The sequence below is a fragment of the Beta vulgaris genome, chromosome 9 (genome assembly GCF_026745355.1).
Source record: "Beta vulgaris subsp. vulgaris cultivar EL10 chromosome 9, EL10.2, whole genome shotgun sequence".
NCBI lineage: Eukaryota > Viridiplantae > Streptophyta > Magnoliopsida > Caryophyllales > Amaranthaceae > Beta > Beta vulgaris.
The window spans coordinates 54,300,530-54,317,379 of record NC_079210.1 but is presented as its reverse complement, the minus strand read 5'-3'; the positions used below and the strand labels follow the sequence as shown (position 1 = coordinate 54,317,379).

Genomic DNA, 16,850 nt, shown 5'->3' with positions numbered 1-16,850 from the left:
TGAGTCCAGCTTGCCCGGATTGTTTTTTATTCATATGATGATATGAACCACGAAAATGATACAAAATACAAAGAAGGAGAGTGGGTTAAACATGTGACTTATCATTCACAGCACGTCAATCTTGTCTGGTTTAATTAGGTAGAAGTAACAATTGGGACAAAGAGTGGGGCCTTAACGTTAAGGGAAAAGACAAGAAAAGCCGCCAAGTTAACTTGGGAAAGGAGCAACAAGACAAGACACAAGACAACGGAAGATTATTAGGAGTATCTACAACTTTCTCCGTCTTCATTCTTCCCACTTCTATAAAGTACTTATTAACCATCACATATTCACAATTCACAATTCAAAGTATGAGCAACGGACCATCACTTTTCTCAGGCATTGGCAAAAAAGCCAGAGGTACCATTTGAGTTGAATTATGATTATCATACTTAATACTTTAATCTTTTCTTTTTTTTGTTGCCTTGACTTTTTCTCCACATCTAATTTCTGCAGATATTCTGTACAAAGATTACAGCAATGATACCAAATTGAGCATCACAACTCTAACTGAAGATGGACTTGTATTAATCCTTCTCTCCTTTTTCATTCTCTGCAATGTTCCAATTTTTTGTGGGTCATTCAATTTGCAATTGTCTGGGTTTTATATTTTGTCAATTTCAAAGCTTTTTTCTTGAAGCTTAATCAAGTATAAGGATTTAAGCATAGGGCTGTTAAGGCCTTTGAAGATTTGATTTTGATGTTATAAAACTTTAATTTGCACTTGAATTTCAAATCTTAGCTGCTGATTTGCCCAAAAAAAAGGAAATGAAAAGAATGCAACCAAATTGTACCAAGTTATTTATATACTACTATTCCTTTGAAATTTATAAATGGTATGACTTCTGGGGATCCGACTAAATTCACTAGTTCTTCATGTAACTTGATCCTTTGGGTTTCTTGTCTGATTTGTGCTGCATTCTTGGAAACATGATGGAGGACTTTGCCTGGTACTCAAGGTTGTTGTGCTTGTACTACCATCTTGTTTAAGCCTAGGAAGCCGTTAGCTTATTATGTCGGTACCCCGAAAGTGCTCTAAATGAAATTTGATTACAGTGGGACAGTTTTATCTAGTTTTTTCAAGTAGAAGTTGATACTATAACATCTGGCTTTTTAGTTTATTTCATTGTCTGGGAAGATATGAAACAAAATTGAAGCTTTGTAAATTTTACTGAACATTGAATAAACTTGCTTATTGACTACTATGAAGTTAGTGAATTTGTTAATATAAAGATGTCATATTGTTCTTTTAGTGGAGCTATTTCCTTTGTCCAATTGTGCGTGGCACAAATTGTTTGCTGGTAATAGTTATATGCTTGGACTGCTCTATGTTATTTTTAAAATGTGTGAATGACTGCAAACCCTTCGCACGAATCTGTGGTATGGGTTTGCATGACAACTCAGAACTGTGGAATCACTCTGTCGCCTGGTTGGTATGAGCGCCATCCAGTGGTCTAGAGAGTTAAAGTGTGTGACATCTATTTCTTTGAAGCAGAATGAACTGACAAAACCTTTGCCTATAATATGTTTTTATCAGTTTTCTCTATGTATAAAGGACATACTTGACAACATTTTGTCGCAGTTGTGATGATGATCTCTTCTTTGCCTGAAGGCCCTTACTTCAAGTTCCCTGCAAAAGGAAAATCGTTCAGTTGGTGATGTGGCTGCGCGATACAAATACAAGAATGCAGTTATTGATGTCAAAGCTGATACACAGTCAAATGTATGTTCTTCTGCAATGCCTTCTGTTATTATGATTATGAAACAAAGCTTTTAATTGTATTTTCTTGGCAGATGGCTGCTACACTTACTTTGACTGATATTGTGCCATCTCTCAAGTCAATAGCTTCAGTTAATCTTCCCGAGTACGACTCTGCAAAGGTACATCCATTTAATGATGAGATTTTGATAATTTTCACTTGCCTGTTCTTCGAAGGATGTCTTTAGTTGACCTTTTACTCTCGCGGCCCGTTTGATTAGTGGTCATAAATAGTGGTAATGGTAATGAAATTTAGTATGAATTTGCAAAGAAGTTTTCATGTCAATGACCATGGGAATGAAACTTTATCATGAAACATGAGTTTTCCTTCATAAATTTCCATTACCTTTCAATACCACCTTCCTAAGTGGTAATGGAGAGTAATGAGATTTTAGGAAGAAAATGGATATCTTGGGATGGAGTGGCATTACCATAGGTAATTACATTGGATTTCTAGTACAAATTTACACTATAATGCATTATCATTCCCACCATTTATGGCCTCTTACCAAACGGGTAGTCGATAATTGCCTTCATACTGTATATCAACCAAATTTAGCAAAGTATATTCGTCTCTGATGTTATAGTAGCCTAGTAATCCATCCTATGCTAGGGCTTTTCCTGGACATGATGCCAAGAGAATGATGAATCATGAGGGTGAAGAAACTTGATGTGAAATTGGGAACATCATGGTCAAAGACATGGGAGGTCTATCCAATGATGTTTTGAGGGGAGGGCTTTCGTGAAGAAAGTTCAAAGGAAAACGTTCGTCGTAGAAAACAACTGTCTTTTTTATTTTTCTTTGGTTCGTAAAAGGTGTAATATAGTTCTCCCAACTTCCAATTCTGGAAAACATTTTCCTATCTAAATGGAATCGCCACATTTTCCTCCCTATTCCTTACCTTCCTCTTTCTCTACTCCCATCCATCCTTTCCCCTCCATATTTGATTTTCCCTTTCTCTTTCTTTTCTTATGAGGAATCAAACAAAGGAAAAATTTGAAAATGTTTTCTGTCCAACCAAACAAATCTGTAATCCTGTTTGAACTGATGAGCTTCTCTGGTTCATGCAATTGTTTAAAAGAGCAATTGTTTTTCTTTGCAGTATATCACTATAAGCCCTTCGTCGGTTTTTCCTTATATGTAGTTTCAGTTAAATCTATGTAAATGTTTTGAACTTCTTACAATGAGCTAATTTTGCCACTTTAAGAGGTTTGCAATATCATGCTTCCAGCTTTGGATCATCAGAAAGTTGGAAACCTTTCAAGCTAAAGGGTTATGTAATGCTTGCTAGCTTAAAGTGTTCATGTGTTTCCTTTAGTCTATGTTTTACACGGCTAAAGTGTTCATGTGAAATTTTATTCTCATGACAGTTTGAGCTTCAGTACTTCCATGAACATGCAGCAATTGGCTCATCTGTTTCCTTGAACAAATCCCCTGTTTTCGATGTTTCAGCTACATACGGTACTCCAAGCACTATAGTTGGTGCAGAGGCAGCTTATGATACTTCTGCTGCTGATTTTACGAAGTACAATGCTGGCATAAGCATTGCAAAACCAAATTCTTGTACATCTATTATCTTGTAAGCCTCTTTGCTTGAACTATTATTGTTCTCGTTAAATTGCTGCTAACAGTTTCTGAGACACAAGGCATATTTATGAGTAGATTATAGCTTGTTGAGAAGGAGACTATTTAACAAAATAAGAAAGATAATGTGAGGAAACATCCATATTCATTGAACAAATACAGGCTTAATCAAATTCATAATCTTGCAAAAACATTTGCACGTTGCATACTCAATTAAATGATACATGTCCTTGAATTGATTCCAGGGCGGAAAAGGGTGATCTTGTTCGAACATCGTATGTCCACTATCTTGACCAAGCGAGGTGCACTACAGTAATGGAGTTCACAAATAGGTTTTCTGAAGATGGAAATACTCTCACTGTAGGAGGATCATACACTGTTGATGATTTAACTCTAATCAAGCTGAAGCTCGACAACCAGGGGAATTTCGGGGCACTTCTGCAACACGAGTTTAAAGCTAAGTCTGTGCTGACAATGGCAGCTGAGTTTGATTACAATTCTCTTGACACAAACCCAAAGATTGGTGTATCACTTGCCCTAAAACCATGAATACCATCTGTATTTTGTGATAACAAGAGTGCACACAGTATCTCTACAAACTGTTCCTTTTTGGGTTGTCGTCTCTTATCATATATGTGGAGTCCAATTTCTTTCATGCTTGCTGTTTCTCTACACTAGAAACTCTTGGTTTGAAGATGGTGCACCATTTAGAAAGAAGATACTTGATATCAGCATCCATTCTCGTTCCGTTACCTCCCCAGACTAGCATGTGGGAAAGGTCTCCAATTGTTGAGCCATCCACTTCATGCACAACCTTGAATCCCATTCTACTGTAAAACCTTACCAACTGCACAACCGATTCAAAATTAAATTACTTTGCTGAATCATTGTCGAAACACAGAAAAAGATTCACTTTTTTTTAGCATTAGCATCAGGCATTAGCACCCGTGTGGCCTAATTCACAATATCAAAATGGGTACATGAACGCAATTTGCTATTTTAGGATGCGGTGCATTCTCTTCACCTGAACTCAACTGATTGAACCTCGTCACTTCACCATAAGTTTACGATATGATCGTTGAGTAAAGCTAATTGTTCCATGAAATTTGGTAAGAAATAATAATACTAACTAGGGAGCATACAAAAGAAGAGAGAAACCTTAGAGTGGTAGAGATCAGTGTCATTGATAGCAAGCAACTGAGCCGTAATGCAACCAGAATCAAAACCATGTCTAACAGCAACTGCACCAAGGAATAAACCTACACCAAATATTGATCTCTGCATACTCTGAGTCTCTTTCTTCAATCTGATAGAATCCAAGTGCAGAATTTTACCATTAAACCAAATCCTTATGACTCCTTCAGCTCTTCCAAGCTCCTTATTTGTTTCCAAGCTTTTTGCTGTTATTCTGAAAAAGGGTCCCAATTTTTGCAGCTTCAAATCCAAATTTCTGGCTTTTGAGGTTTCCATTATCTCTTTCATTGTTGGGATATTATTACCATTAACAGATGATGTTATTCTTGTTGATGCTCTAATCATGCTCATACTTATACTCATATTAATTATTGGGAAAAGCTGGGTTTAGTTTTGATTTGGGATTGTTGTTTTAATTGCTGGGTTGTTGGACTAATTTCACATTTAAAAGTTAAAAACTGATGAGATCATATGCTACGAAGTAATTTTGAAGAGAGAAACTGCAAATTTTGGTGGAGTGGACCATGGGAAGATAAGCTTTTGAAGGATGTAAATATGTACTGGGACGTGGCATATCTTTGTCCTCGCCTTTCTTTTTTTTTCTTTTGAAGGAAAAATTAAGTTCATATAAAGTTTAATAAGGTTTAGATAAGGTTGGATCAGTTCAATTCAGTAAAAATAAGGTCGGACGCATCATAACATAAGGTTTAATAAGTTCAAATAAGATCATAGATAGACCCATAAGGGTTCATAAATTTAGATTAGTTCAAATAAGAAAAATTAAGTTCAAAATAACACTTTTAAAAAGGTAGGAAGAAATCCTCTGGACTGTCCTAACACTACACACACATTAATTATTACATACTTTTGATTTGACAAATTGGTTTGCAATTAAAAGAGGAAAATTCATCCAAAACACAGTGATTGAAATATACATGAAGTAGCTACAATACTTACACTTGAGTAATAGTCAATACTCAATAATCTAAGCAAAAAAAAAAACTTGAACATTGCAGTTAAGAATTTGGGTTGTTAAAATTACATTGCACAAATTGTTGGTTTAATATACAAGTTGCAGGTATACACTGTAAAAATTTACACAGGTAAATGACATAGACCAACATAAAACTTGCTTCCATTGTACCTATATTGGCTATATATATCGACATACATTGATTACATTTACAGACAAAATGCTAAGCATTTTGGTTCTTCTTTGTGAAAAATTGATCAATATGAAGATATTTGCCTTTTTCTGGTACTAAATTGCGCCTTTTCTTTCTACTATGCACAATTTGGTCTTTTTGAATTTTCCTGATAAAAAATAGATAACAAAACAGAATAATTACTGCTTGATGTACATGAGTGTGACTTTCTTCAAAAGACTTCAATCAGCAACATTAGCCAAAAATATATGATGGCCATAACAAGAAAAAAGTATTTACACATAATGAAAAGTTTATAGCACTATTATCATATTACCATTACCTTTCGAGCAAAACGGTTCATATTTAAGGTTCCGTTTGATAGGGCGTAAAACGTTCTCTTGAAAAACTGTTTTCCTCTATTTTCAGTTTTACATTGTTTGGTTGGCAAAAGAGTGTAAAATCATTTTCCCTTGCAGTAAAATTACACTTCCAATGATGGAAAACCATTTTCCCTTCAGAATGAAGGGAAAACTGTTTTACTTATCTCTGTTACACACTCCACTCACTAGTCACTACCTCCTTATTTTCCCTTTCATATTTCTTTCATTTTCATTATTTTGCTTACATGGAACCAAACGGAAAACTAATTTTGGAATTGTGTTTTCCATTGTAAATTATTTTCCATAAAAATCATTTTACACTAAGAATGTTTACGCCCTACCAAACGGAGCCTAAGTGCTTATAAGGTAATGCCCCAGAATGGAAGGTCAGTCCTATAAACAGATTATTAACAGGAAATGCTATCCAAAAGAACAGACAAAAAATGGTGGATTTTTACCTCTGCTTAGAGCAGTGATTCATTGAGCTGCTACCAGAACACTCTTCCTGCAATCTTTCAGCAAGATGAAAATCAAAGTGTTCTTGTCTTTCATGAACAAATTCGAGCGGCATTTCAATTCCACAGATTGAACACTTGTAACCATCCACCCATTGAAACTGATCTTGTTGACTTGAGGAAGGGGCAGCGTCATCATCACTAGGACACCCTGTCACTTCATCAGGACTTATGCTACTAAGACAATGTTCTGTCTCCATCAGTGGCTGGGAAAAAGGTTGACGTGGTTCAGACCTCTGCTCAACAAACCCAGCAATCTCCTTGGAGTACAATAAAAAAAACAGCACAAGGAAATAGGTAATAAAGCATCAATCATCTGGGGAAAATGAGGTATAGGATCTTTTTCGTACTAATGCCAAAACTTAGTGATTCAGAAAATGAGTAATGAATTAAAACAGATAATAAAATGTAGAGACGTACTTCTGCTTGATTACTATCAAGAAGCACACTATTTCGTTCCATGTCCGTGGCATTTTTGTCTATACTGCAGCTACTATAACAAAAATCTGCGTACTGATCGCTGCTGCTGACATCTTCATGTACATAACCAGAACTGGGGTCACAAGCAGCGATATCATCTCCAATCTCATGTGAAAATCTGTCATCCTTTGGCTTCAATTTCATACTGTCACTGTCATGGATATTATTTCCAGAAGCATCTCCCACTATGACAAAGTTGGTAATGGATTTCTGCCTAGGATCAGATGGACCACTTTTATCTTCGCTAAACTGAGACACTCGAAGGCCTGTTAGAAAACAACAGTCAAACAAAGCCTTCTTAAAATTATCACCTAATAACTAGTAATAGATGCAAGAAGTCACATATGAACTAATTGGTGAAGGCTCAGCATACGCCGGGTGCAAAAAAGCTTCAGGCATTTCAAAATGGCTAAAATGAGGAATTAAATCCAAACATCTATAGGAACCCTACAGAAACAGAATCAGGTAAAAGACCTGAGAATACGTGATCCATGAAATCCAATCACAACAGTGCAGATAAATCAAAAGGCAAGGCAGTTTATAGCTCAAGAGCAGAAGCTACAGAAGAACGATGTAAAGTAGATGGCCCTGCATTCAGATTGAACACTAGGATAAGTACGAGGCCATTTTCTAAAACAACCGTGACTGTCATTAATGTCAGGGTAAATAAATAGATTGACAGAACGTGAACAGTGGTTGGTAACTCACATGTGGATACAAGTATACAACAAAACACTAAAATCATTATAAAAAAAAAGGCATTAATTCCTAGACAAATGTACACAGCACAACTAATGTTACATTGCCTCGTTCCAAAAATTTATATTTAAGAACCCTATGGGACCTTGACCACTGCCAGAAAAATACATGCAAAACCATGGCAACCTAAAGAACTTGTTGCAACCAGCATCTCCCATTATCTTTTTTTTTTTTTTTTGACGGGGTATCTCCTATTATCTTTAGATACAAATGAATAACATTTTATTAGATAGAGGACAAAAATAGCAGAAACAAGGAATGCAAAATGCACTAAAGCCCGGTTCTTTTGACTGAAATTGTCTGAACAGGACGAAAATAAAAGAAACAAAGAGTGCAAATGCACTAAAGCCCTGTTATTTTGGAGACTGAAATCGTCTAAATTCAACCGAACTGAACTGAAAACTGAAATATAAGTCCAAAAGAACAGGGAATAAGAAACCAAAGAGAGCCTCAGAAATAGAAACACCCAAGAGAAGCCTAAAAATTGATCTACACACATGTTCAACAGTAGGCCTGTCAATAAATTTCCATTGTCTCTGGGTATTAACATCACTCTTAATTTATAGAATTAAGAAAGAAAAAAAACCAGAGGAATTTATTATCAATTTGGTCCTGAAATGCAGAAAACTATCATGACCTAGGCAAAAGAATCAAACTACCACCATATAAACAAGGGTACAAGATCTTATATATTGATCAGGTGCTACAGGATTTGTTAAGGCCAGTTCTAACTCTTATTTGGCTGACTAAACTCATAAATGAAACTAAGTCTGCAACAACCCCTTTAATGTAAAGAAATGAATCTTCTACCATTGAAGTTACGCGCGACAAGTCGACAACCCAAGTCAACAATTTATATACGGGAAAGAAACATTTTACTGCAGACTTTTAAATCCAGCTTGCTGTAACCTGGAAAGTTTATATCAGGGAACTTCAAGGATCTTTTATCAATCTTGAAAAAACAAAAACTAAATTTCTGTATTACCTATCAGTCTTAGCGATGCAGGAAGTTCCGCTTTCAGCAGTTTCTTGGCATGCAACAGTATATCTTCACTTGAGCATATACATTTTGACAATGTCACTGCTCTACTTCGAACCTGGAAAACCACAACTAAGTAAATCAAGAGCTCAAAGTTTAATGTTGAGAGCTAAGAGTAGCTAAGATATTGAAGTCAAACCAAAACAAAAGGCAGTATTGCAATTGATTATTGTCAGACCAAATATCCACACAACCAAATCAATTTTGACATCAGAGAGCTTTAGCAGAACATAAGAAGCTTTTCAAGTTTTTTTTTCCAGCAAATAAGTGCTATAGCTTCTTAAATTTTTAGCGCCTGTCTGATACATTTATGCATATGATCACTTGCACAAATGCATCAGCATAATTCTAGTGGAAGTCTGATGTTGGGGAGGGGCCAAGGATAAAGAATGCAGACATCAGAAATCACCTCAAAACATGCAGTTTTTAGTTTAAGTGTCAGAGTTCGACCATAAAGTCCTTCCTTTTGCAGGTCAGTTGAAAGTGTTTCCGCAAGTTCAGCTGCAATATGTAATCAGGGTAAGTGAAGTTGTCAAAGTAATAATTAGTCAGATCTATTCAATCCTTGAACTGTTTACGGCATATTTTCAACGTATAAATACTAGTGAGCAACACTTATTGGTAGGGATGGCAATCCAGTCCGAATCCGACCCTAGTCCGCTCCGATCCGAAGGAAAAAATCCGAGTTGACTCCGACAAAAAAGTAATCCGACTCCGACTCCGTTTAAAAAATCCGACTCCGAGTCGGAGGAGAATCGGAGTCGGATCTCATAAAATAATCCGACATCCGAATCCGACTCCGACGTTGAGTCAATCAATCCTTTTTTCTTATTTATGTAATGTATTATTTATGTATAATCTGACTTTGACTTTCAACCAATTGTATTATATAGGATTTTCCCATAGAAAAAACGATTGTCAAAAATAATAGTAATAATTAGATTATTGGTACTATATAAGATTTCCATATGATGATTAGAATAAATTGTAACGATTAAATTATTGTATTATAGAAGACTATTCTATTATAAAAAATTGGAAGAAAAATAAGTCGGATCAGGTTCGGAGTCGGATGTTCGGATTTTAAGTCGGATGTCCGGATTTTAAATCGGGTCGGATCTCGGAGTCGGATGTTCGGATTTTAAGTCGGGTCGGATTCGAATTTTCAAAGTCGGATGTCGGAGTCGGACTCAGATTTAAAATCCGACTTTTTGTAGGGTCGGAGTCGGATTATGCATAATCCGGTCCAAGTCCGACCCGTTGCCATTCCTACTTATTGGAACTGAGTAGGAGAAAAGAGCTCCCTTGCAGCATCCTAGTGAGAGACATTCAATTAGATTGAAGGCAGCAAAAGATAGAGTTCACATGCTAAACGCATTGGAGATTATGGGATTCTAAATTGGAATTTGTATGACAAGCACTAGATGAATTTCAATGAGTTATGTGGACAAGGTGTTGTCTAATGAGGAACCTGGCTCGTTGGTCTACTCTGCGATTGATAGGGTCAATTATGGGCTTTTGTTATTGCAAGAAATGTTAGTAGGTGGTACATCCCATGACAAGATTCTACATGTGGTCAAGAACAACGCAAGCATGTCATACCCCAGGCAGACTGGATGGACCAACCACCAGTTCGAGCACCTAAGGTCACTCATCCATTTACTAGTTTAAAAACACTTGTGTGCTCTTCCAATACACTTGACCCCAGACCTCTCCCCCCCCCCTCCTCCTATTCCCTTCCCTTCATTGACTGAGCAATGAACAAGTGACTTCCCCAATTTTATCTGCTCTTACAGCCTTGGATAAGATTTCTAAGCATCAATAATTTCAGCAATATATCTGAAACTATACCAGATTAAGGTGAAAGCACCAAATAGTTGAGAATATATACCTAATTTCTGATACAAAAAATCTTCATCCTGAGTGGCAGAAAATGTTCTTTCATTACTCATACTCTTCCGTAACCTGGCTTGTGGAGCATCTGTGCTCCCCAGTCCTAATCCAACAGAAAGGAAGAAATCTGCAGCAAGTTAACAATATGGTCATCTCAATTATATATGTAAACTGTGCATCAGATATTAATGGATTGCGTGCTACCATGGATAGTAGGACAGCTAAATGTGATAAGCAAGCTTAGAAAAACCAATATGAATATTATTTCCAACTTCTTTTCTAAGCAATAAGAACTTAATTGTAACTCGTACCTATACGCAGTTCATTAACCTAAATACGAAGAATATTTGGAATAAGAAACAAACTTTCCTTAAATAACAAGATCAATTTTGATTCCTGGTCCAGATTGTCAATCTTAACAAGATACAAGAGAGTGAGAACCAGTACCACACATCCCAAGAAGCCAAGCTAGAAAATTGATAACTTTGACTAGAATTTGACAGAACTCTTTTCAGATAAGAATTGCAACCACTTCTACAGCATAAGCTTAGACCATGTGCTCAAACCTTGGCCCCTCTAACATTATTTTACAAGTTTACATCAACAGAATTGATGCAAATTTGCAATACCTTAACCCTAAAACATGATATCATTTATTACCTTCAACTAAGATCCGCTTGCGAACTTCAAAGTTATGCTCCAAGGTTTCCAGTGAGAACAAGAGCACCTCATCATGCTTAAAATGTTTCTAAAATATACAAATAATTTGATTCCTGGAGAAGCAGATAATACTTCTATGCTAAACCCTTAGAAGTACTCATTGACCACAAGGCATTGCTTTACCAGACAAAGGTTCTAAACTCTTCAAACCCTCAAATCTCTCCACATTATCAATACAAAATTCTAATTGATCGCAACCACCTTTAAACTACTTAACTCGTTAACCCATTTGTCACCCTCAATACAATCAGAAACCAACAGAAATAACTATTAACAGAGATGGGAAGGCAAAAGAAGGTACTAAACAAACAAGCCAAGCAAAGAATTTGGAAGAGTTGAGCCAGTAACATCAGAAAGATAAAGGGTCTGTTTAATTTCGTGTAACAAAGATGATCTGATCTCATTCTTCTCTCGTCTGATTTTATTTCAGCTAATTTTAACATCTTGTGCGATTTGATGTTTCAAAACTAATGCTTTAAAAGTAAATAGTAAAACAAGGTCACCTGCTCTTATTTAACTTTTGCAATCCAATCTGATCCGAAATAACAAATAATGACCTGAAATCAGGGTGAATCAAACATGGCCGAAGTCTACCTGATAACTGTGCCACCAAAAACTATCCAAGCACATGTCCTTAATGTGGTCTAACAAAACCAAGTCATGCCTGATCATCTCCCTCAAAGTTCTTTTCAAGCCTTCCTCTCTTATATCCACTGATTGTGGTCCTCTGGCACCTCCTTACTAGGGCATGAATTTGCATTCTTCAAAATGCCCAAACCACCTACTTTTGCCTCATGTCTAATCTTCAGTTGAGGTCATCCCTTCACTAGACATTACTTCATTCCTAATCCTGAGCTTCTGGTGACCACACATCAATCATCTCCTGACTTGTCTACATCACCGACATATGAAGCACTTGGAGATATGTAAGTGGTCAACACTCTTGATCACAGAGCACTAGTGGTCTAATAGCAAAGCGGTAACACACCCTTTTAAAGAACCAGTAAAGCCTTCTCTATTTCTGCTATATAGCCTATATATAAGTTCAAAACTATCTCCATTTAGCAAGGGAAAAAAATCACACAGAACGGAAGAGGCCTTAGAAAAAACACAAGCTGCTTGGCTGCCACAAAGCTAAATCATTTCAAGAGAAAATTATGGGGGTGATTAGATAGTAATTTTTGTAGAAAAACCACGAGGTAATTACTCACCTGCGGATGAAGGAGAAAACAATGCACAGAGGAAACTGCCTTTCTCAAGCAAATCCTTGCATGTATCAATTTCAAAAGCATTTCTTAGGATTTGCTCAGTAACCTTACCAATGCCTCCAATCTGTTGATGAAGCATGTAAGGTGATACATTGACGAACACAAATGCACAATTACAAGTTTCAATTGGTTTCGCGTTTCAAAATATATAGGATACTGGATACTTGAAAGGCCCTTTGTAACCTTCTAAATCCAAGACAAAAAACAAAGAACAGTCTCGTAACAAAGATACCTTTCGTATAGGGAGGGAGGATATAAATGTCATGACAGCCATACGATCACTTGGCAAAATAAATTGTCCATTCGGCTTGTTTATATCTGAGCAAACCTGTATCAACATTAATTACAACATCCTGATTGTAAGGCAATATCACATTAACTAACAACCATACAAGTATCAAACTAAGAACAGGCTCTTTAATAAATAAATAAATAAACACTAAAGACAGGCATCCAAAACAATTTCATAAGAATGATGAGATCACATAGTGTGGATAAAACATGGACAAGGATATCAAAAAAAAAGAGAAGAATAAAGTATTGAACTAATCTTTGATCATTTTCAACATTCCCCTTCCAGTAGCTGCAAAAACTGGCAAGCAAGGGAGACACTTACATTGATACATAATACATTCCATAGGTAACGAGAAATATTTAACAAAGAATGTCAACCTTCAGTCAATGGCATATCATACCAAGAGCAAACATCAATGAGATCTTATCGAATATTCCCACAGCATAATGGTAGGGCAGACACTTAAAAGTTTTAGATTGCTTGAAATTATGACATGTATTACAGAACAGCCGTTAAACATTATCCTAATACAGATATTATTTTCATCCAATTTAATTACAATAAGTAAGAAGCAATTATAACGCACCTTTGCCAGCAACCTATTAGGAGCAACACCAGCACTACATGTTAAACCAGTCTCTTCAAAAACACTTCTTCTGATCTCTTCAGCAACCTGGCGATAAAGAATATGAAAAGGTGAGAAAAAGACACAGAAATTTAAGTTTTGCAAACAAAGATAAACTGATGCAGAAGAACATAAGAAAAAGGCAGAAAGTGTTTCCATAAGATTTTCTGCAAGGATACTCACATCATCACTTCTCAAGTCCCTATCTCTGCAAACCTCAGTTATATCAAGATATGCTTCATCTAAACTGGCGGAAATGAAGTTAGGATCATATCTCTGGAATACTGGAGATAAATCATACAGGATTGGATTACTAAGCCAGTGACAGTAAACTTTAATAATAACCCCAAAATCATCTTAAGTAGCTCTGACCTTTTCTAGTTAAGGTACTATAGTAAGTATACTTCTCAAAATCTACAGGGACAAAGACTAGCTCTGGACACAATTTACGTGCAATAAAGCCAGGCATTGCAGCACGAACCCCATATCTTCGTGCCTAAAAGTGGACAAAATCTTCACATCAGAAAGTCAGAAGCTATGTAATCAGAGTCGACGCATCAGGTGTTCAAGTAAAATTCCTCAAGCAACCACATGGACGAACTTTCCATATCAAACAGTCAAGGATATGCTCAACAGAGAAGTTTACCCATATTCTACCTGCTACTTTATACCTCATAGTTGGCAGTAGATAGCATAGACAGGCTGCCGACCGCCATTGGCTTGCCTTTCAACGACGGATTGCTCAATGTCTCAACAGCAGCGTAAAAGGCATCCATATCTACATGCAGCCAAATTCTTGATAAGTCACGTTTCGCTTCTAACTCTGTCATTCTTCTTTCAGCAACCTGTACATTGCACAAACACTAAGATAGTTGATCAATAAGAACTGTTGCTTTAATTATGATCATAATACCTGGAAGCCAGTATGACAAGATATATATAGATACAACAAACCTTCTGATAATGAGATATATCAGCGGTTGAGAGCTTTCCACACCTTTCACGCATGTTCTCGGTCTTCTGCCTCATGAGGGCTTCCTTTCGCTCCTCATTTTCAAAATACTTCGACCCTTTACTCATTTCATATACTATTCTCTGTACTTTTTCCTTGTCAACTCCATCCATACCTAAAACAACAAGTAAATTCATCAACAAATGACAACTTTTCCAGTGAGTGGCATGTCAAGAACGAGGAATTAAGATCCCAACTACGTGCCAAAATTAATGAAGAAAAGAATTTCTCATAAAATGGCAGCAAACAGAACAAGTATATGACCCACAAAAAATAAGCTGATACAATCTCAAACATATGCTAAGAAGTAACACCATGTGCACCCTACCCACATCCCTTTTGCATCTCTGCTCTTCAGCCAGTTTAAGATTCCAATTATTCCATTTTTAGTAAAAAAAATGGACTATCAAACCTATCAGTGAATTGACCAAACCCACATCAAAAAACAGCTTGAGAGTAACAAAAGGACTTAACAATGAATTCCCATATTGTATTTTCCTCTTCATGATGCAAATATGAGTAATTAAAAGCTTAAGAAACAACAACTTATAGAGGGTACAATTTAGTAAAAAAAAAGTGATCATAATCTTCTAATTCCAGATTAGTAGGACGATGATATACATATATTAGTTCAAATTATCCAGAAAGGAACAAACTTTTGCAGTATTATACAATATAGAAACATGGTTAAATCTAATAAGATGATGCGACCCAATAAAAAGAGACTAATAAATAAGTAACAACAGTAAAATTACTAGCGGACTCAAAACAAAATGAAAATCAAACAAACTTGCAAAAATGCAAAAGAAAAACAAAGGAAAGAACAATTACCAGCTTTGGCGTTAGTATAAACGGTGTGATAGGACTGCCACGGTTTAGAAATTGGAACGTTGCTGGAAGACGAGCTTTTCTCCATCTTTTCCATCATCTCTAACTTCTTTGGGAAGACTAAACGGGGAAAGAGAGAGGAGAGAAAAAACAAAATTGACAAATTTAGAGAAGGGGGGAGAAGTGAGCGCGAGATATCCCAAACATTACCGCCCTACAAGTACAACGTGGATTATGCACCAGAATGCACCATGTTTATTATGCATCCAAAACATATCTCTATTATATAAGAGAAGGGGGAGCAATGGTGTCCTCTTTTGAAACGCCTATTTTACCCCCATTTCCTTTCTAAATTACAAAAGGAATATATGTCAAAATCAAAATCGGCATTCAAAGAAAACTATCGAAAATTAATTTACAACACTCACTCACAAATCACTTAAAAGAAGAAACTTTACAAACCACTCATACAATTGAGAAAAACACGTTATAAAAATCACGCAAATCACTGAAATAATCAGGAAACTTTATTAAAACTTAAAATTAACATATAAACTAAAACTAATAACCTAGAACTTCAATACATACACAAACATTTACAAAAATTTACTTACAAATCACTATTCTCAAGAACCATTCACAATTAATGATGGGTCATGATAAAAAATAGAGGTGTATTTGTAGTGAAATTTAGAAGTTAGACAGAGAAAAAAATTATTTACTTTTTTATAGTATTTCTTATATATAATGAAACTTTTACATATATTTGGACCTATCTTTTTCTATTATATAATAGCGATTAATTATCAAGGTAAAAAGGTTTATGTAAAATATCATTCAAGAATTAAAGTACAACATATCTCTATTATATAAGGGAAGGGGGTAGCTACACTTACAAATCAAAGGGGGCTTCAAACAAAAATACCAAAATATAATTATAACAATCACTCACAAGTCAACTAAAATCATAAATTGCATAATTTACGTTATGCAAATCGCTAAAATGAGAAAACTTTACAAAAACTTAAAAATTCACTTACAAGCTACAAGCTATGAATAGAAGTAATGTACTTAATTCAAAAATCAACTAAAAAAATTATAATATTAGAAATCATAAATAAATTCAATAAAATTTATGTTTTGTTCATAGAATTTAACTTTGAAAAGTAAAAAAAAAAAAAAAAAAGAATGGTGAGAGACTTAAGTGACAGAAACAAAATCAATCAAATTTTGCAACTAAAAACAATTATACTTCGTATGTTTAATGTTCAAATTTTGACTCTTATGCCGAAGATAATCGAGTTTCTGTTT

General features: G+C 35.6%; 2 protein-coding genes across 10 annotated transcripts; one reads left to right on the top strand and one right to left on the bottom strand.

Moving 5' to 3' along the window:
* The first annotated feature begins 226 nt into the window (after positions 1 to 226).
* LOC104904868 (mitochondrial outer membrane protein porin 2) lies at positions 227 to 4,038 on the top strand. Its single transcript, XM_010693273.4, has 6 exons — positions 227 to 399; positions 496 to 563; positions 1,652 to 1,762; positions 1,834 to 1,920; positions 3,170 to 3,378; positions 3,629 to 4,038. Exons 1-6 carry the CDS (start codon positions 351 to 353, stop codon positions 3,930 to 3,932), a joined length of 828 nt encoding a protein of 275 aa, XP_010691575.1. The 5' UTR covers positions 227 to 350; the 3' UTR covers positions 3,933 to 4,038.
* LOC104904866 (DNA polymerase kappa) lies at positions 3,512 to 15,738 on the bottom strand. Of its 9 annotated transcripts, none has more exons than XM_048635742.2 (15): positions 15,543 to 15,736; positions 14,654 to 14,826; positions 14,371 to 14,562; positions 14,072 to 14,195; positions 13,883 to 13,941; positions 13,661 to 13,747; positions 12,937 to 13,107; positions 12,723 to 12,843; positions 10,790 to 10,918; positions 9,308 to 9,399; positions 8,845 to 8,956; positions 7,041 to 7,366; positions 6,564 to 6,880; positions 4,542 to 5,891; positions 3,512 to 4,230 (listed from the first exon to the last, which is right to left on the bottom strand). In XM_048635742.2, exons 1-14 carry the CDS (start codon positions 15,637 to 15,639, stop codon positions 5,774 to 5,776), a joined length of 2,118 nt encoding a protein of 705 aa, XP_048491699.1. In that variant the 5' UTR covers positions 15,640 to 15,736; the 3' UTR covers positions 3,512 to 4,230; positions 4,542 to 5,773. The 9 variants fall into 9 exon arrangements, with proteins under 9 accessions (XP_048491699.1, XP_048491697.1, XP_048491698.1 ...); XM_048635740.2 differs by having other exon boundaries at positions 13,883 to 13,983; positions 15,543 to 15,735; XM_048635741.2 differs by having other exon boundaries at positions 13,883 to 13,983; positions 14,371 to 14,544; positions 15,543 to 15,735.
* Positions 15,739 to 16,850: the final 1,112 nt, after the last annotated feature.